Source organism: Pristis pectinata, chromosome 20, assembly GCF_009764475.1.
Source record: "Pristis pectinata isolate sPriPec2 chromosome 20, sPriPec2.1.pri, whole genome shotgun sequence".
NCBI classification, from domain to species: Eukaryota; Metazoa; Chordata; class Chondrichthyes; order Rhinopristiformes; family Pristidae; genus Pristis; species Pristis pectinata.
Window position 1 is genome coordinate 1,541,562 of NC_067424.1, and position 21,658 is coordinate 1,563,219.

Here is a 21,658-nt window from a genome sequence, read left to right on the forward strand (position 1 = left end):
AGCTAGACGGGTAGAATCTTTTCCCCAGGGTAGAAATGTCAAACACATGCTTTTAAGGTGGGACGGAGGGGAAGTTTAAAGGTGACGTGAGGGGCAAGTTTTTTACGCGGAGAGTGGTGTGTGCCTGGAATGGGTCACCAGGGGTAGTAGTGGAAGCAGGCAGTTTGGTGGAGTTTAAGAGGCTTTTAGACACCTGAATATGGAGGGAATGGAGGGATGTGGATGATACACAGGATGAGGACATTTCGTATAAGTCAAGATCGGCACAACACCATGAGCCGAATGGCCTGTTCAGTGCTGTACTATTCTGTTTATCCCACAGGAGCTTTACTTTGACTAAATCCATCACTCCCGGGATGTTGGCTGCAGTTACAGGAAAGGTTGGGTTTATTCTCACTGGAACGTAGGAGGCTGAGGGATGGCTTTATGGAGGTTTATAAAATGTTGAGGGGCATAGACAGGGTAGATTTTTTTTCCAGGCCAGGGAAGTCCAGAAGTAGAGGGCACAGGATTAAGGTGAGAGGGGAGAAAGTTATAAAGGGGACCCGAGGGATAAGTTTTCCCACACAGAGGGAGGTGGGTGTGTGGAACGAGCTGTCGGAGGAGGTGGTGCAGGCAGGTACAGTTACAGTGTTTATAAAACATTCGGACAAGTACTTAGAAAGGAAAGGCGTAGGGAGGTAGGGGCCTAATGTGGGCAGATGGGATTTGCGTGGATAGGCGTCACGGTGGGCAGGAACAAGGTGGGCCAAAGGGTCCGTGTCTGTGATGTACTGTTCCATCATATGCCCAGAAATGCCCAGCATTCAGACACTTCAGCACCTGTGGGACAGTTTCACTTAGAACGTGTCACTTTTCCAAGTTAATCACAATTTTTAATATCTTTACCAAGAGATCTCAAACTGAACTGAAACAGTGTTTTGCAGTAGGGATGCTGCGTACAATATCAACATATTAAGAACAGAGCCACGCGTACTGAGTGCACAAATCACACAGGCTGCAGCTCACCACAACCTTCAGGGCAAGTAAGGATTAGCAATAGTGTCTCATCCGATAAATATGTAAAATAAATCAAATCCAGTACATTTTACCAGCATTTCTTTGTCGTTAGGTATCTAAAGGTCACTGACAAGACCAGCATTCATTGCCCGTCCTCACTGCCTTTGAGAAGGTGGTGCTGGGCCATTTTGTTGGACTGCTGCAGTCGTGTGGTCAAGATGCTCCCACAGGGGTGGAGAAGAACTCCAGTAACAATGGAAAGCAGATGATGTATTCCTGAAGTTAGAATGATGTGTGACTTGGATCGGATCTGTAAGTGGTGGCGTTCCCTTGTGCCTGAAGCCCTTGTCGTTCTAAGTTGTAGAGGTTGGGGAATCTGGGTGTGCTGCTGGAGTAACCTGGACAACTGTGGTGTATCTTGTAGATGGTAGACGCTGCAGCCGCTGTGCACGGCTGGTGTAGAGAATGAACGTTTGGACTGGTGGATGCTGCTTTGTTCTGGAATAGTGTCAAGTTTCTGGAGCTCTGTGGGAGCTCTGTCTTTTTCCTTACATTATATGCTCAGTCTGTTACTTCAAGTTGAATTACAATCAACTGGTGAAAATATTTAGTTTGAAACCTGTTGCCAAACCCCACTCCCAGCTGCTTCCAGTGTTACAGGATTGCGTGGAGATCATAAAGTGGGAAAATGTAGAAATGCTGACAGCAGTGAGCAAGATTTCTGATGACAGGTTATGGAACTGAGGCATTCATTCCGCTCCTCTCTCTGCGGATGCTGCCCGACCTTCAGAGTAGTCGGAGCAGTTTGTTTGATATCAGATTTGCAGTATTTATAGCAGGTTACTCTTGGCTAGGGAGGTACCCCGGGTACAAATCAAATCAAAAAGCAATGTGACTCTGAAAAGAACAGTGGTTTGAAAACCTGAAGGTAAAACTTGAGTCCTGTCATGCACCATTCATTTGGAAATGTTCTGCCGCTGTGACCCAGCCTGGCCTGCGCGGGGTGTCTGGCAATATACGGTGGAGTTCGATGACTGCCTGCCCAGATTCCTCAACGGGAGCATTACGTTTATGATCCTGATTTGGTCAGAATGCTGGTCAAAGCCTTTTAGTTGTGTGTGTGTGTGTGTGTGTGTGTGTGTGTGTGTGTGTGTGTGTGTGTGTGTGTGTGTGTGTGTGTGTGTGTGTGTAAATGTGTCTGTGTGTCTGTTTGTGAGTGTGTGTGTGTGAGTGTGTATATGTCTGTGTGTGTGTAGTGTGTGCATGTCTGTATGTGTGTGCGTGTCTCTGTGCCTGTGTGTGTGTGTGCCTGTGTGTGTGTGCCTGTGTGTATGTCTATGTCGTCTATGTCTGTGTGTGTGTGTGTGTGTGTGTGTGTGTGCGCGCGTGCGCGTGTGCGTGCGTGTGCGTGCGTGTGTGTAGTGTGAGCAGCAGTCTTTGGAAGGCAATGATAAGTTATCCCCTTTCACTTACAATGGAGCAGAGTCTGCCCCCCCCCCCCCCCCCCCCCCCCCCCCCCCCCCCGCCCCGGTCAGCGTGTCCTGTTGTTCACACTGGGCTCACTGTCAACTCAGCAGCTGGCCATGACTCAAGTTAATGCAGCACAAGCAGCCCCTGCCACCCGACACCCGCACAATCCTGTACACAGGACCTCCAGTTTCTCAGGGGGACACTGAACACATCAGCAATCTCACGCAGCAAAATAATCCAGTCCTCTTTCCACCCTCTGTCTCTAATAATCCAGTAGACCTGCTTCTAACACAGACCAGCAACTGAACCTCCAGGCACAGGCTCCACTGCCAGGAGATTTTCTTTTGGAAACATTTAAAAATGAAGTGTGCTGTTTTACATCTTGTGAACTGATTACATGGAGCTCTGCATATCTGCTCCTTAGGGCTGCTCTTTTAAAGAAACTCTCGAAACAGTGGAACAGTCAAAGCCGATGATTGTGCTGCCAGATGTAGCAGGGAACTGAGACTGCCACCTGTGAGACCAGTTGTTAAATTGCATCATGCTGCAAAGAGCTGACTCCGGGATATCATAACGTAGTGGTTAAATTACCTGGACTGCAGCCAGACCTTGAGCTCTTTGATCCAGAGACACGAGTTCAAATCCCACCATGGCAGCTGGCGAATTCAAGTGAATAAACTTGAAACTATAAAAAAGTCTCAGTAATGGTAACGGAAATGGTCACTGATGTCCTTTGGTGGGGGAATCTGCTCTCACTGACAACTGCAAGCCCATAATAATGTAGTTTAACCACTCTTTGGAACAGCCTAACCATCCACAGTTCAGGGACTGGTTGGGTAGGCACAAAGACTGCTGGTGTTGACACTTATCTGAAAATAAATTTAAACAATCTGCATCCATTCCCTGTCTAGGATGGTGCACAAAGTTAAAAGTGTGGCTCTCAATTTTCTTCTTTAGAAGAATTAAATAAAGATTTAATGGTTTGCAAACTCCTCAGGCTAGCCACTCTGTGGTCTCCAGTTTAATGGTACTGTGGACAACAGCTTGTGTTCTATAACCACAGCTTCCAGCTGCATTGTGCTAGGACTGAGACACAAAGACCAAGGTTATATGTGGCGACACAAACACACTCCAATATAAATACTTCAGAACTAATGGAGTACTGCAGACGCTTCTGGGCACATTAGCAAAGTTGTAGAGGCTTTAGAACGTGTGCAGAGGAGGTCTGCCAGGATGAGGGACTTCCAATTCAACAAGTGGAAAGCATTCAGTCTGGAAGAGTGAAGGATATGAGGTGATTTAATAGAGGGTGTCAAGATGACGAGAAGCTTTGATAGAAGGGAGTCGGAATAAAACAATACCCTCAGCAGGGTGCAGCAGTACCAGATACCACTGATAATAAAGCAGATAAGCAGCAAGATGGGAGATGAGGAGAAATGTTCAAACTCAAAAGAATTGCTGGGTTCAAGAAGGACAAAGAAGCCAATTTTATCCATAACTTTTTAAAAAGGGTTGCAGAGATTCTTGAGGATGAGGATATTACTGAGAAACAGCATTGGATCTGGGACCAAAACAACTGCACTTCCGAAGGACCAGCAGAGGAAAACTGGACCATTTGGATCTTTCTGCAGTCTATGGTTCTAATAATTTACAAACCCGTAAATAAATGGTTTTCAAAAGACAATGTTCTATTATTGAATGTGACCGTGTTGTTTTTGATGGCTGTGCATTGAACATTTGTGAATGGAATATAACTTTAATTTTTTGATATTTATCTGACCCAGAATGCAGGAGATGCCAATTCTTTTATGATGTTTATTACCAGAAATATTTCAAATACAAGACAAGGCATTCAAATAAACAGATGTTTGTCAGATTTTGAAAGCATCAATATTTCATACAAAATTCAATCAGATCTAGTTGGTACCTGAACCCTGAACAGTGAAGCAAGATCAGAAATCAACACCAAAGAGTTGAGATTCCACTTAAAATCAGGTGTTCTGAAGTACAATATTTATGCCCAACTAACTTCTCAGTGAAACAACTGTTTATGCCATAGGTGATCTCATTGTCAACTGAACATCAGCAAATAGGCCCAAGGATCTCATTCCAAACATAACTCAAAGCAGTAGGACAATGTGAGAAACAAGACCAGGCACTGAGAGGTCATGTTTGAACACTCAGCCCCAAACAGAGCTTAGAATGCAATCGCACTTTTGGTGAGCCATGCCATAGGAAAATAATGGAACATAAACAGAATTGGTCTTTTTTATGGTTTCAACATTGGGTCATGAATTTCACAAAGTCTCTGTAGGTAACATATCCACTGGAAATGGAAAGGAAACGCAGAATAAAGCTTAAACAAACTGTGGAAGTTCCCTGAAAATAAACGTCATCAGAACACCAATCAGTACTAAAGTCCTCAATTGGGACCTGAATAACATCTTGCAAACACAACTATGACCAAATACATTTAAATAAACATGTTTTCATCTGCCTTTTAAAACATATTAAATGTCTTAATGAGAAACAACTCCAACTCCCAACTCAATGAGTGCTTTGCAACACACAATGAAGGAAAATGCTTTGGTTAATTTCTGTTGAGATGAGATTAATTGAATTAGAATGTTGCCAGAAGTTTGCAATGATAGAATTTTGACCTGTGGGGCAAAAATAATGACAATTAGAAAAAATCTTAAAATCATAGATGTTTAAAACACATTGAAAATGGCAGACTAGAAAATTTGCATTCTCATAAGAAATATGGTAAACAAATCATTTGTTGTGGGATTAGTATTTAGTTACAAGATAAAAGAGCTGCAGTAAGCAAAAGTAAACGGTGTGGACGCTGGAAATCTGAAAAAAAAACTGGAGCTGTTGGAGACCAGCTGGTCAGTCAGCATCTGTGGAGAGAGAAACAGGACAGAACACCTTGAAAGAATGGGATTGAGCTTTCGATAAGGTCCCAAACATGGAGCTAGCCGTAATGTACTGACATGGATTGAGCATTGATTATTGGACATAAAGCCAAGAAGAGGAATCAACAGGTCCTTCTCGGGTTTACAGTCTGTGACCACTGGCCCATCACAGGGATCGATGCTTGGGGCAGCAGTTTACCATCTATGTCAACAACCTGGCTGAGACCAAATGTTTCCAAGTTACTGATGAAACTAGGTAAAATAATGAATATGTAGGAGACCATAGAGGCTTCAAAGGCTGCACAAACTGAGAGAGTGAGCAATAACACGACCAATGGAATGGAATGTGGAAAAATGTGCACAAAGCACAAATTTGTTAAATGGGGGGAGATCGGGTCGTGTTAATGCTAAAAGGGATCTCGATGTGCTTGGACACAGGTCACCGAAGGCCTTTATTATGGATGGGTTTGTTACTGGAGAAAGGAACTCTTCCCCCAGCTGTAAAAGGCCTCGCTGAGACTGTTGCCTGGACTGGGGGACTGTAGTCATTGGGAGAGATTGGACAGGCTGGACCTGCTTTATGTATACAAGATTAGCAGTGGCAGAGATAAGGGAAATAGTTGAAACCTTTTTCTCCCCATGGTAGGGGTATCAAAAACTAAAGGGCATAAGCTTAAGGTGAGAGATAGAAGGGGGGGGGGGGAAGAGGGGAGGGGGGAGCTGAGGCTTTGGTGTGATGAGGCAGACTAAGTGGCCCAAGTTTGGAGAGTGAGAGCAGCTCTCTAGGGGAAAAAGTCTTCAGAGAGAAGACATGGGTAAGAACAGGTAAGGGTTTTAGTTTATTTTATTGTTATCATTGACTTGGCTTTGGTTCAGGAGGCTACAGTGGCTGGAGGCTAGGGCGAGGTCTTTGCTTTTCTCTTATTCCACAGTAGAGGAGTGAAATGGCAGTCAGGGCAGTGGTGTGCTCCTCTTGTAGGATGTGGGAAATCAGCGAGCCTCCAGTGTCCCTGATGATTACACCCACGAGAAGTGCGTCTGCCTGCAGTTCCTTATTGACTGTGTTAGGAAACGGGAGCTGGATGAACTCTAGTTCATTTGGGAAACTGAGAGATTGACAGGAATTACAGGGAGGCAGTCACACCTAGGATGCAGGCAGCTGGGTGACTGTCGGGAGAGGGTAAAGGGACAGGCAGTCACCACAGGGTACCCCTGTGGCTGTTCCCTCAATAACAAGTATATTGGAGGGGAGGGGATGACCTACCAGAGGAAAGCCACGGTGGCCAGGTCTCTGGCATGGAGTCTGGCTCGGAAGTGGGGGTTGAAAGAGGGTGGTAGTGATAGAGGATCCATTGGTTAGGGGAACAGACAGGAGATTCTGTGGAAGAGAATGAGACTCCTGGATGGTATGTTGCCTCCCAGGTGCCAGGGTTGGATGTCTCTGAGCCCACGACGTTTTTAAGGGGGAGGGTGAGCAGCCAGAAGTCGTGGTCCACATCGGCACCAATGACATGGGCAGGAAGGCTGAGGTCTTGCAAAGTGAGTTCAGGGAGTTGGGTGCTAAGTTAAAAGGCAGGACCTCCAGGGTGGTGACCTCAGGATTACTACCCGTGCCACATGCCAGTGAGGCAAGAAATGGGGAGATGCGGATAATGTTTATCTTGAAGTGGGTTCTCCTTCAGTGTTTGCATCCCTCACTGTGTCAGGGATACCAAATGTATGACCAGCCATATCCGCCCACTCTCCCACATGACCACCCTTCCCAATTCACTCATGTCCACCAGCCCTTGCCCTCCAGCCAAAATCACTGATGTCCTGCTCCCCCCCCCCACCCCCCAATGCCTAACCACATGCTTCCAACTCCAGTCCCAACATTCCTCACCAGCATCCAACAAACCCCAGCAGCCAGCATAATCAAAGACCCCACCCACCCAGGACATTCTCCCTTCTCTCCTCTTCCATCTGGTAGAAGATACAGGAGCCTGAGGGCACGTCCCACCAGACTCAAGGGCAGCTTCTACCCCACTGTGATAAGACTATTGAACGGTTCCCTTATACGATGAGATGGACTCTGACCTCATGATCTACCTTGTTGTGACCTTGCACCTTATTGCACTGCACTTTCTCTGTAGCTGTGACACTTTACTCTGTACTGTTATTGTTTTTACCTGTACTACATCAATGCACTCTGTACTAACCCAATGTAACTGCACTGTGTAATGAATTGACCTGTACGATCAGTATGCAAGACAAGTTTTTCACTGTACCTCGGTACAATTGACGATAATAAACCAATACCCACCCCTCCAGTACAATCTGTACCCAACAATCCCACATGACCTATACAACTACCTCTGCAGCACTGGAGGGTGCCTCAGTAACAGGCTTGATTGGAAGGCCCTTCTATCACATGAAACCTTGAACCTGCAAATGCAATAAACTTTTGCTCTGGGGTGGGGGGCTTGTGTGAAATTAGCACCACAGGGTCACTGCAACACATTACCTGACTGGGATGTGAAAAGATGGGGACAGGGTGCATGTGTGACATTTGCCAATTACAGGCTAGGTTTGGTTATTATCTAGAGAGAAAAGCAAACTCTTAAAACAACATTAAGAAATCCCTACTAATGTGTAACCCAGTAAATAGCAGCCAATACTTTTGATAAAGGGCAGATTAACTGTCAATGTTTTCTTTTGTTAAATGAATTTTCCAATCCCAACAATAGCACTGGTGCACATCAGGACTGAATGGGTCAGTTAAACACCGCGTGCTATCTTGCCCTGGGCTATCCTTCCTTTCTGCAGCTAAAGGCAGACACAATTACATTGTTTAACTGCTTAACTTGACTTCAGAAAAGAAAATTATTACAACGATTCCAAAACTAATCTCCAAGAAGGACACTTGGACTGCATTGTTTAAGTGTTCATTCTGTACACCTCCTCTCTAAATCCCAGTCCTGTTTCTAAAATTCTAGGAAGATATTTTTCAGGATGTGACTGATTTAATTAATGTCATATTTGCTTTCCTTGCACACAGACGTCAGCACTCCTGCTTCATTTTAGCACATTCACAGTCAGGCTTTTCATTTGTACCAAAAAACAAACTGCCGGGGGTGCTCAGCCAACCGCCAACCATCTGCAGTCTCGGATCTCCTCTCTCTTCATTTGTATCTTTTATTTATATTTAGTATCTGTCTGGAAAAATCCAACTCCTAGGCTTCAAGTTTCTACCCCTCCCTCCCCACTATTCCACAGATGTAAGGTATGTCCTTGCTGTCAAAGGCTCACAAAGTGCAACCCAGCTGCTGCAGAACCACCTCCTCCAAAATGCTGCAAAATCCCATAAACATAAAAGCAAGACCATATTAACCAGATAATCCGTTTTAATGAAGTTAGCCAAGTGATCAAGAAAAAAACGCTTAAATATTCAATATTGTACCAAAATAGTACAGTAAAACTCTAATAATTCAGCACAGACTCTGTTAGTGCCAGATGAGATGTTCTGGACTATTGGATATTATTCCTATTAATAGTCCAACACTAATTTCACTTTTTCTTGCATGTTAAACTAATGTAATAAATGAAAAACACTCTGATGCTGGAGGAACTCAGCAGGCCAGGCAGCATCCGTGGAGAAAAGCAGGCGGTCAACGTTTCGGGTCAGGACCCTTCTTCAGGACTGAAGATAGGAAAAGGGGAAGCCCAATATATAGGAGGGAAACGCAGAGCAGTGATAGGTGGACAAAGAGGGGAGGCGGGGTGGGCACAGGGTGGTGATAGGTAGATGCAGGTAAGAGACAGTGATGGGCAGGTGTGGGGGAGGAGGGGAGAGCAGATCCACCAGGGGATGGGTCACAGGTAAGGAGAGGGAGGGAAGAAGAGATGCATGGTTGGGGGGTGGGGATTACGTAAGGAGAGTTCAATGTTCATGCTGTTAGGCTGCAAGGTTCTAAGATGGAAAATGAGGAGCTGTTCCTCCAGTTTGGAGGAGTAGCACCTCACTTTCCATCTTGGAGCGCTGAATTCTCCCACTAAGTAATCCCCACACTCACCCACCAACACCTCCCCCTCCAACCATCCTCCCTTCCCTCTCCCAGCCTCTCTTTTTTTCTCCCTTTTTCCCTTTCTCTCCTGTGACCCACCCCCCGGTGGATCTGCTCCCCCACACCTGCCCATCACTGTCTCTTACCCGCACCTACCTATCACCACCCTGTGCCCACCCCAACTCCCCTCTTTTGTCCACCTATCACTGCTCTGCCTTTCCCTCCTGTATATTGGGTTCCCCTTTTCCTATCTTCAGTCCTGAAGAAGGGTCCTGACCCGAAACGTTGACCGCCTGCTTTTCTCCACGGATGCTGCCTGGCCTGCTGAGTTCCTCCAGCATCAGCGTGTTTTTCATCCAGATTCCAGCAGCTGCAGTCCTTTGTTTCTCTACACTAATGAAATATATTTTCCAGTAAACCTGGTGAGTTTAAAGGGAACAGTAAGTACACAGGCATCTCAGACCTGACTCCAAATGCAAACCCACCCCTGTCCCTGACACCTGGTGTGACTAACCCCAACCCCAGCTCTGGCTGTTAGTCCAGACCCCAGCCCTGCCCATGGTCTGGACCCCTGGCTCTGGCCACACACCCTGCTTGCACTCCAGATCTGGATAACGAGTGAGCCAGGTGTCATTCCATCAGGATTTCTGAACAATCTGATGCTGGATCATTATATTTTACTTGTAGCCTAAAAACTAGAATTTATATTAAATATCTACCTTTATTGTAGGGTTTACTGCATTAAGATCAAGTTGGGTGATCAGCATATTCCTCAAAATGGGCCTCCCCTTGGCTTTGATTGGGCTGAGGGTTGATGTGAGTCTTCTTGCAGCTTTTACACTGTCTGGATAACCAGCATCTAATTATAAATGAAAATTCAATAACAATTCAGCATATCGGTAGTGAAATTTGTAAAACATTAATACAGTAGCCCAAATATAGAAAAGAACAAAGCCACTTCGAGAAAATTAATTGTTAATCAAGGTAATTTTAACTGACATTTACATGAGGAGAAAACGGATGCAGGGTGGGGGAGGAAGCTGACGAATACTGGAAACTTTTCTCTATCTTGTGTTGAGGGTTTGGAATGCACTAAAACTCAGCAAGGGAGGACAAGAATTGATAAATTGAATTGATTCTACCCCTCAGTTATTCTGTTATTGACTCTTTAGCATTTCTTTTTGCACTACTTCAGATTGCACGGCTGTACTTTGCGCCATTTTACTGCTTTGTGCTTGTCATTGTTTATATATTGTTAACATGTACACTGTTTACTCTGGGCTTCATGTGAGCAAGGAATTTCATTACACGGTAGTGTATATGACAATAAACTGATCTGAATCTGAAGGTAAAAGATGTGAAAGGGGAGAGAGTAGCAAGGATAAATGTGGGTCCCTACAGAGACAGGAAAACATAATGGGGAATATGAAAGTGGCAGAGATTTTAAATAATTTTGTATTTGTCTTCAGAGACATGTATATATTAAAAAAATCCTGCATGAAATGTCAGTAAGCCATTAATACATCTGACCTTCAGAATGTAACCAAAGATTAAAATATCTTGAAAACTTAGAAAAATTAAATGTCTAAGTCCTAAAGCACCACAGGCATGTAGGAAAGTTTTTTTTAAAAAAACTAGTGGACAAAGGTCCCTTACAGTCAGAAATAAGTCTGATGAAGGGTCTGCCAGTGTAACTTGTTCTCACTCTTCCAGGATAGTGTCCTGGACATGAAAGGTTAACTGTTTCTCTTTCCACTAATGCTACCTGACCTGCTGAGTGTTTCCAGCATCTGTAGTTTGAGTTTTGTTTAAAATAAATTAATATACACTTTAGTCCTTTGTAACTGTTTCCCTCGTTGAAATTAATGGCCACATCCCTGTATCATATCCATCCCAGTACAGATTTTCAAGGCAGTTTGTTCCAGAAGTACTGAGGACAGTGTCCATGTTGCTGCTCCAGAGAGAAATCCAGCATCAGACTGTGGCTAAAACACCAGTGAACTGACAGCAACCAGAACTTCCACCAAAGCTGTGGACAATTACACTGAGTAATACAGAGATTTACTGACATTCCCTGACAAAATCTGGAATAACATCAAAATTAAGATTTTTACTGGCCATTGAAAAGTGAGATCAAAATTCAAATGGCAGTGATAGACAATGGAAAATGTTTCAGGAACAAATGCAGGAAATGCAACAGCTATACTTCCCTTCCCCGCACATACACTCAAAGGAAAAGTGACCGAACCACAGCTAACAGAAGTTGGGGTCAGTAACAGATCCAAAGAGGAATCATTAAGTTCCCAGTAAAAGTAGCAAACCTGTGAAGTTGGAGCAGTTTGGAATTCAGCTAAAAATGCAAAAAGTGAGCAAAACTACAGTACATTTGCAAGGAATGTAAAAGTGCATAATAAAAATTCTGAGAAAAGAAACATTTATTGAAGACAAGTATAAATTCTTTACAGTCAGAAATGGGAGAGTTTATAAGGAGAAACAAAGAAGTGGCTCTGTCTTCTCGGACAAGAGGCTTCCCTGAAATTCTAGGGCACCAAGACTCTAATTAACAGAAATTAGTATAGAACAGCACAGGAACAGGCCCACGATATTTGCACTGAACACTATGCCAAATTAAACTAAATCACTTCCACCACTACCCCGGCAAACCATTCCAAACACCTACCACTGTATAAAAAAACAAACTTACATTGCACATCTCCTTTAAGCTTTTCTCCCTCTCACCTTAGAGCTATAACCTCTAGCATTTGACATATCTATGCTGAGAAAAAGATTGCCTATACCCTAACTATGCCTCTCATAATTTTATAAACCTCTTCTGCACCCTCTCCAAAGCCTCCACATCCTTCCCGTGATGGGGTGACCAGAAATGCACACAATACTCCAAGTGTGGCCTCACTAAAGTTCTATATAGCTGCAACGTGACTTCCTGACTCTCGTACTCAATGCCCTGACCAATGAAGGCAAGCATGCCTTCTTTACCACCATATCTACCTGCGTGGCCACTTTCAGGGAACTGTGGACTTGGACCCCAAGATCCCTCTGTACATCAGACTGTCCTACCCTTACATTTGACCTCCCAAAGTGCAACAACTTACACTTGTTTGGATTAAACTCCAACTGCCTTGGTAAAAGAAAATATCGCAGGAGAAATTAATTGACAGAAAGCCGATGGATCTGCAAGGCCTCATAATCTGCATTCCAGAGTATGAAAAGAAGTGGCCATGGAAGAAGTGGATGCATTGGTTGATCATCTTGGTATTGGTTTATTATTGTCACATACGTAGGTTATTGAACAATTGCTGCAGGTTAGAAGGTGATAAATGTAACCCGACTAGTTAAAGAGGAAGGACAGAAAATAGGGAACTACAGGCCAATTAGCTTAACATCAGAGTCTATTATAAACGGGTTATCTGGAAAACATCAATGAGATCAAAAAAGTTGACATGGATTTATGAAAGGGAATTTGAGAGGTGTTATAGTCTTGGGATATGGGCTAAATCATTTAGGACTGAGAGTCAGTGGGTGGAATACACAAGTTTCGTATTGAGATTAGCCAGCAAGAGTGATTTATGCAGATGTAAGATTAAACAGTAATCCTTGTTTTATATTTTCATGGATGCAGTGATCCATTAGATCTCATCATCTGTTGACAATGCAGTTAAATAAGATTTCTTTAATGGTTTACTGTGACAGTCTTAAGGTCTGATTTGCCTTAGTAAATGAAGTGAAGCTCGAAGGAAAGCAAAAGGTAAAAAATAATGTACAAACCAGGTAAAGCAAAGAATAAAGATACAGACAGTGGGAAGTAAGGCGCAAAGTGATGAGAATATGAGAGGATCTCACCTTTTCTTCTGATAGTGGGATAATCCAGCAGTAACACCAATAGCAAGACAAAGGACAATAATACAAACGACAATAATGCCAGCAGTTCCTGAAACAATACACATGATTAAAAGTGACCAGATCAAAAAAGGTACTGTACGGAGAAAAGAGAACATATTTGTAATGTTAACAGTGATTGGCCCAATAATAGTTATTTATCTAAACTCTAGCTGCTGCTGTCCTGAAACTGCATCGTAAAATGTGGTTTATTACCACATTCCTTCAACCATTCAGTTCTTGAACCAACCAGCACAACCCTAATCACTGCAGTTTAGCAACACTATGACCACTTAGAAATAAAATGGTCTTGTTTTTTGTTCTTATTGTAAAAATTGTGTATAATCTGTTTTTTATGGATGTTACTATGTGCCCATGATGCTCCTGCAAGTAAGGTTCTCATTGCACCTCTGCATACATGTACGTGCATATGATAATGAACTCAATTGTAACTTTGATCTTTATATTCTTATAGAGTCAAAGAAAACTGAAGCATGTTACCATGTGGTGTTACTTGGGCTGATTCTGCCCAGAGAACTATAGGATCCTCGAAGAACATATCATGAGATCACAAACTCTCCGCAAGCATAAGACTACTGAATTATATCTACAAAAGGCTCAGGACCAGCTGGTAGAACTAAGGTAAATGTTCTGCAGAATCTGCCGCTAGTCAGTTCCTTCCCAGTAAGGACAAGATGTGAACATCAAAGTTGAATTTTCTCACTTTCAATATAATAAGCAAAACTGCAATGATTTCTCACTATACAATAAATGTAAAACAAACCTGAAGCTTAGAAATTACACAGCAACTTAAACCAGTGGCAGAATAGAGGAGCTATCCAACTGTTAAAGTTACCAATGAAAGACTTCAATTTGCAATTGATGTCACAGTCAAGATATCAAAATCAAATTTGAAAACTAGTAATTTCCCTCATGAAATACTTTAATATTTACATCTTTTATCAATAAGTAAAATTTTTATTTGACAAGAATTTACTCATCTTAAGAACTTAATTCAAAATGACATCAGAAGGCAACAGGCAATGCCTTGAGATGAACAAGGATCTCATGACCTGGACTGTTGAATGGTGTAAGCTAATTTCATTAAAATTTATTTGTACAATTACCAACATTACAACTCACTAACATACACTATAATTGCACACACTTGCAAACTATACACTGTAAAACAAATTAAACAGTACAATGTTCATAAATATAATGAAAAACTTGTATTATCCAATTATCCTCACCAAGGCCTTGCTTCCCTTGTGCTGTAAGATTGAATAAAACAAAGATTACATTGGCTTTATACAAATTTGCAGCTGAACGATACATACAATGTTTGATTTATCAGAAGTCTCTAGTTACCATTAGGATAGGCCTTTGTCAGATAGAAAGGTGAAGAGAGGAAATATTTAATACTGCTGAACTAAACATTTAAATGAAGTAACCACATTATTACACATTAGTTAAACATTGCTTTCTGGCACAAAACACAAGAGGAAAAACAACCCAACTGTGGCTAAAAAAAGAAACTAAGGACAGCATTAGATCCACAGAGGAGTCATGCAAAGTTGTCAGAAAAAGTAGCAAGCCTGAAAACTGAGAGCAGTTTAGAATGCAGCAAAAATGGAGCATAAGATTGACTGAGAGAACAAAGACAGTACATAAAACACAGGAAGGAATATAGTAGACTGTAAAAGTTTCTAAAGGTGCGGAAAAAGAAAATAATCAATGAAATGTAGGTCCCTTTCAGTCATAAATAGAATTTTTATGGGGAATAAAGAAATGCCAGAGTGAGTGGGACAGAGAGAGTGGGGAGCTGAGGCTTTAGCTAAAGAGGCTTCAGGTGGATAGGTGAGCGGAGGCTTCTGGCAGGTTCTCTTTCTTTCTCTGTTATTTGTAATTTTCTTTGTACAGAATAGTGGGAACGGCAGTTGGGGCAGGAGTCTGCTCCTCCTGTAGGATGTGGGAAGTCAGGGAGACCTCCAGTGTCCCCGAGGACTTCACCTGCAGGAAGTGCGTCCAGCTGCAGCTCCTTACAGACCACGTTAGGGAGCTGGAGCTGCAGCTGGACGAACTCCGGATCATTCAGGAAGCTGAGGAGATGATGGATTGGAATTACCAGTTACATCTAGGGATATAGGTAGTTGGGTGACCATTAGGAGGGGGAAAGGAATAGGCAGTCAGTACAGGATACCCCGGTGACTGTTTCCCTTGATAACAAGCAAGTCACTTTGGATGCTGTTGGGGGGGATGAATCACTGGTGGAGAGCCACAGCAGCCGGGTCTCTGGCACAGAGTCTAGCTCGGTGGCTCAGAAGGGGAAGGGGGGGGGGGGGTGGGGAGGGGGGGAAGAGGAGTGTGGTAGTGATAGGGGATTCATTGGTTAGGGGTCAGACAGGAGATTCTGCGGGCAAGAACAAGACTCCCAGATGATCTGTTGCCTTCCAGGTGCCAGGGTCAGAGACATCTCGGTTCAAGTGCAGAGCATTTTTAAGGAGGAGGGTGAGCAGCCAGAAGTCGTGGTACACATTGGTACCAATGACATAAGTAAGATAAGGGATGAGGTCCTGAACAACAAGTATTGGGAGTTAGGAAGGAAGCTAAAAAGCAGGACCTTATGGGTGGTAATCTCTAGATTGCTGCCTGTGCCCCGCGCCAGGGAGGGAAAGAATAGGAAAGCACGGCAGACTGGAGTGGCTGAAGAGTTGGTGCAGGGGGCAGGGGTTCAGATTTGTGGATCAGTGGGATCTCTTCTGGGGAAGGTACGACCTGTACAGAAGGGACAGGTTACACCTGAACTGGAGGGGGACCAATGTCCCTGTGGGCAGGTTTGCTAGAGCTGTTGGGGAGGGTTTAAACTAGATTGGCAGGCGGATGGGAACCGGAGTGTTAAGTTAGAAGATGGATCAGTTGGTGTAGAAGTAGATTCGATGTGTACAGAGAAGGTGAGGAAGGATAGGCAGGGGACGGGGCATAAATGCAGTCAGTCAGATGGGTTGAAATGTGTTTACCTTAATGCGAGAAGTGTTCAGAATAAGGGTGATGAACTTAGAGCATGGATCAGTACATGCAATTACAATGTTGAGGCCATTACAGAAACTTGGCTGTCGCAAGGGCAGGAGTGGCTGCTTGAGGTTCCAGGGATAGGGAAGTGGGTAGAAGGGGTGGGGGGGGGGGGGTGGTGGCATTGCTAATCAGGGATAATATCACAGCTGTAGAAAGGAAGGACATCATAGAAGGATCGTCTATTGAGTCAGTGTGGGTGGAAGTCAGAAACAGGAAGGGAGCAATCACTCTATTGGGGGTATTCTATAGGCCCCCAAATAGCTAAAGGGACACTGAGGAGGAGCTAAGTCGGCAGATTTTGAAAAGATGCAAAAATAAGAGGGTTGTTGTCATGGGAGACTTCGACTTCCCTTACATTGATTGGCACCTCCTTAGTGCAAAAGGTTTAGATGGGGCAGAATTTGTTAGGTGTGTCCAGGAAGGATTCCTGACATAGTATGTAGACAGGCTGACTAGAGGAGAGGCCATGCTGGATCTGGTAATTAATTAATGAACCTGGTCAGGTGAAAGACCTCTCAGTGAGCGAGCATTTCAGAGACAGTGACCACAACTCCCTGACCTTTAGCATAGCCATGGACAAGGATAGGAGCAGACATTATGGGAAAGTGTTAATTGGGAGAGGGCAAGTTACGATGGTATTAGGCAAGAACTTGGGAGCATAAACTGGGAACGGATGTTCTCTGACAAATGTACCACAGAAATGTGGAGCTTGTTTAGGGACCACTTACATGGGGTTCAAGATAGGTTTGTCCTACTGAGACAAGGAGAGGATGGTAGGGTGAAGGAACCGTGGTTAACCAGAGAAGTGGAAGGTTTAGTCAAGAGGAAGAAGGAAGCATATTTAAGGTTTAGGAAGCAAAAACTCAGATAGGGCTCTTGAGAGTTATAAGGTAGCCAGAAAGTAGCTTAAGAAAGGACTTCAGAGAGCTAGAAGGGAACATGAGAGGGCCTTGCAAGTAGGGTTAAGGAAAACCCTAAGGCATTCTACACATATGTGAGGAACAAGAGGATGACTAGGGTGAGGGTAGGACTGTTCAATGTGTCTGGAGGTGAAGGAGGTAGGGGAGGTCCTAAATAAATATTTTGCTTCAGTGCTCACCAGGGAGAGGGACTTGGACGGACGCGGGATTAGCGTAGAACAGGCACATGTGTTGGAGCATGTCAAGAAAGAAGCAGTGTTGGAGCTACTAAAAAGCATTAGGATAGATAAGTCCCTGGGGTCAGACAGGATATACCCCAGGTTACTACGGGAAGTGAGGGAAGAGATTGCTGGAGCATTAATGATCTTTGAGTCCCCCCTGGCCACAGGAGTGGTACCAGAGGATTGGCAGATGGCAAACGTTGTTCCACTGTTCAAGAAAGGTAAAAAGGATAATCCCAGGAATTATAGACCAGTGAGTCTTACGCTGGTGCTGGACAAACTATTGGAGAGGATTCTTAGGGACAGGATTTATGATCATTTGGAGAAGCATAGTCTTATTAGAGATAGTCAACATGCCTTTGTGAAGGGCAGGTCATGCCTCATGAGCCTAATAGAGATTTTTGAGGAAGTGACAAGACAAATTGATGAAGGTAGTGCGATGGATGTGGTAATATATAGATTTTAGCAAGGCGTTTGACAAGGTTCTCCATGGTAGGCTCATTCAGGAGGTATGGAATCCATGGAAAATTGGCTGTGTGGATTCAAAATTGGCTTGCCCACAGAAGGCAGAGGGTGGTTGTAGAAGGAGAGCATTCGACATGGAGGTTGGTGACTAGTGGTGTTCCACAGGGATCTGTTCTGGGACCCCTGCTCTTTATGATTTTTATACATGATTAGGATGAGGAAGTGAAAGGATGTGTTGGTAAGTTTGCAGATGACACGAAGGTTGATGGTGTAGTAGACAGTGAAGAAGGTTGTTGTAGGTTGCAATGGGATTTAGACAGGATGCAGAGCAGGGCGGAGAAGTGGCAGATGGAGTTCAATCCAGAGAAGTGTGAAGTGATACACTTTGGAACAACAAACTTGAAGGCAGGGTACATGGTACAGGGTACAGGATTCTTAGCAGTGTGGAGGAACAGAGAGATCTTGGGGTCCAAGTACATAGCTCCCTCAAAGTTGCCACACAAGTGGATAGGGCAGTTAAGAAGGCATATGGTGTGCTGGCCTTCATTAGTCGGGGGATTGAGTTCAAGAGCTGCGAGGTAATATTTCAGCTCTACAAGACTCTGGTTAGACCACACTTAGAATATTGTGTTCAGTTCTGTTCGCCACATCATTAGGAAGGACGTGGAAGCTTTGGAGAGGGTGCAGAGGAGGTTTACAAGGATGCTGCCTGGGTTGGAGAGCATGACTTATGAGGAGAGGTTGAGCGAGTTAGGGCTTTTCTCTTTGAAGCAACTGAAGATGAGAGGAGACTTAATAGAGGTGTATAAGATTATGAGAGGCATAGACAGAGTGGACAGTCAGCATCTTTTCCCCAGGGTGGCAATGGCCAATACTAGAAGTCACCTGTTTAAGGTGTGTGGAGGAAAGTTCAGGGGAGATGCCAGAGGTAGGTTTTTCTACACAGGTGGTAGGTGCCTGGAATGCACTGCTGGGGGTGGGTGGGGGTGGTAGGGGCTGATACGATAGGGACATTTAAGAGACTATTGGATAGGTGCATGGACGAAAGAAAAAGAGAGGGTTATGGGAGGTGAAGGAGAGAGGAGGATACATTGAAAGGGGATAAGGTTTATATAAATCAGTACAACATCGTGGGCCGAAGGGCCCGTACTGTGCTGTACTGTTCTATGTTCTAAATACTTTGGTTCTGCTGTCACAGAAGAGGGTGGATAACTGGAATGGTAGGGAACCAAGAGCCCAATGGAACGGTGGAATTAAATAAAATGAGTATCAGTCAACAAAAAGTGCTAGAGAAATTAACCGGGCTGGAAGGTGGTTAATCCACAGGACCTGGTAATCTTCATCCCTGAGTGCTGAAAGAGGTGGCAATGGTTGTCATCTTCCAAACTGCTGTGGATTAAAGAACAGTTCCTGCATGTTGGAGAATAAGAGATGTAAGCCCACTATTTAACAAAGGAGGAAGTGGAAACACGGAACTACAGGCCAGGTACTTTAATGCCATTAGAAGGGAAAATGCTGCAGACTGTTATAAAGGAGGTGATAACACTGCATTTAAAAAATACCAATGGAATTAGACAAAGTCAACATGGATTTATGAAAGAAAAGTCATGTTTGACAAACCTGTTGGAGTTGCTGAGAATGTAACTGGTCCAATTGATCAGGCAGAACCAGAAATGTGTATTTGGATTTTCTGAAGGTCTTTGATAAAGGCCCAAATAAAAGGTTAGTGTGCAACATTAAAGCACGTGGAATTGGGCAAATGTACTAACAGGGGAGAGTAGGAATAAATGGGTCTTTTTAGAGGTGCTATTTACAATTTTCACACTTCACAATCCAGCTATTCACAATATTTATCAATGATTTTGATAATGGTACGGAATTCAATGTTCCTGAGTTTACCAACATCACAAACCTTTGTGCAAATTTTGAGTTGAGGAGGAAGCAAGAGCATTCCAGGCCAGTTAGATACGTTGAATGAGTGCAGAAATGCATGGCAGGTGCAGTAAATGTGGATAAATGTGAACTTATCCATTTCGGTAGGGCAAGTAGAAAGGCAGTATTACTTAAATGGTGATACATTGGGAATTACTGATGTACAAAGGAACCTCAGTGTCCTTGTACTACAGTCACTACAGGCTAACATACAGGTGCAGCAAATATTTAAGAAGGCACTTGGTGTGTTGGCCCTCACTGCAAGTGCAGCAGCAAGTACGTCTTCCCACAATTATATAGGGCATTGACGAGGCCTGCAGCATTGTGTGTAGTCTTGGTATCCACACCTAAGAAAGGATATACTATCCACAGAAGGAAAGCAAAGATGGTTAACCAGACTGATTCCTGGGATGGCAGGATTGTTGTAGGAGAGACTGGGTGTTGAGAATGGGAGTGGATCTAATTGAAACTTAAAACATTTTGACATGGCTTGGTAGCTGAATGAAGGGAGCATGTTTCTCCAGGCCTGGGCTCCAGAAACGGGGGCTAAAGTCTTGGGATATAGAGTAAGACATCAAGGACTGAGATGAGAAATTTCTTCATGCAGAGGGCAGTGAACAAGTGGAAATCATAACACAAATAGCTGTGGAGGCCAGGTCACTGAACATGTTTACAAAGGCAGTTAAACAGGTACATGGATTGGAAAGGTTTAGAAGGTTATGGGCCAAATGCTGGCAAATGGGACTAGCTTGGATGAGGCATCTTGGTCAGCATGGACCTGTTTCCGTGCTGTATGACTCTATGACACTAAGAATAGATAGATTTCTCTATACAAAAGACATCCGGGGCCTTGGAGAGAGGACAGGAATATAGTCATGTGCACAGGATCAGCCATATTTTAAATGTGAAGCAGGATTGGAGGGCCGAACGACCTACTCCTGCCCCTATTGTTCCATGTTTTATGTTTTCTTTTGTAAGTTGGAGCTCCGTCACCTCTTTATTTCTCTGGTCATGCTAAAAATGTGTGAATTACCTGTGCTGAGTAATGCTGAAAGTGACCCTTGTAAACAGAGTCTGATTGACCAGACAACACATTGACAATAATGTGCAAATACTAAAGATTAATACCGATCTTGGAAGTTCCTCCTCCTTTCGGAAACCACACAACCCTCCCCACCATCGAGGACAACTTCATGAGGTGGTGCCTCAAGAAGGTGGCATCCATCACTGAGGATCCCCACCATCCAGGACATGGCCTCTTCGTGTTACTACCATCGGGGAGGAGGTACAGGAGCCTGAAGAGCCACACTCGATGACTCTTCCCCTCCACCATCAAATTTCTGAATGGTCCATGAACACTACTTTGTTATTCTTTTTTGTTGCACTATTTATTTGTAATTTATAGTCACTTATAATGTCTTTGCACTGTACTACTGCCACTAAACAACACATTTCATGACATACTAGTCTGTGATAATAAACCTGATTCTGATTGGAAGACACGTGGACAACTCTTTACCAAAGAACACCAGTCACTCTCCTAACTTCCAAATGTACAAAGTGTGTTGTGAAAATGTACATCCCTCTTTAGATACACATGGCCAAAAAAGAGTTCCAGCAAGTTAATCACTGGTAACTAGTGGACTAAACTTTGGGCACAGTGGCTAGAAACTAAGTTACCGGGCAAGCAATCTTCAGCCCTGAACTGTTGACTTGGT

General features: G+C 43.7%; 1 protein-coding gene across 1 annotated transcript in view; it reads right to left on the minus strand.

Annotated features, from left to right (window-relative positions):
* Window positions 1–4,988: 4,988 nt before the first annotated feature.
* The window catches only part of LOC127581010 (sushi, von Willebrand factor type A, EGF and pentraxin domain-containing protein 1-like), a 67,713-nt gene continuing 51,043 nt past the window's right edge, over window positions 4,989–21,658 (minus strand). The window contains exons 17-20 of the mRNA XM_052035068.1: window positions 14,581–14,601; window positions 13,292–13,379; window positions 10,150–10,289; window positions 4,989–5,129 (exon numbers count right to left, since the gene is read on the minus strand). Coding sequence (XP_051891028.1) covers window positions 10,178–10,289; window positions 13,292–13,379; window positions 14,581–14,601 — 221 coding nt within the window. The 3' untranslated portion in view covers window positions 4,989–5,129; window positions 10,150–10,177. The remainder of the gene's footprint in view (window positions 5,130–10,149; window positions 10,290–13,291; window positions 13,380–14,580; window positions 14,602–21,658) is intronic.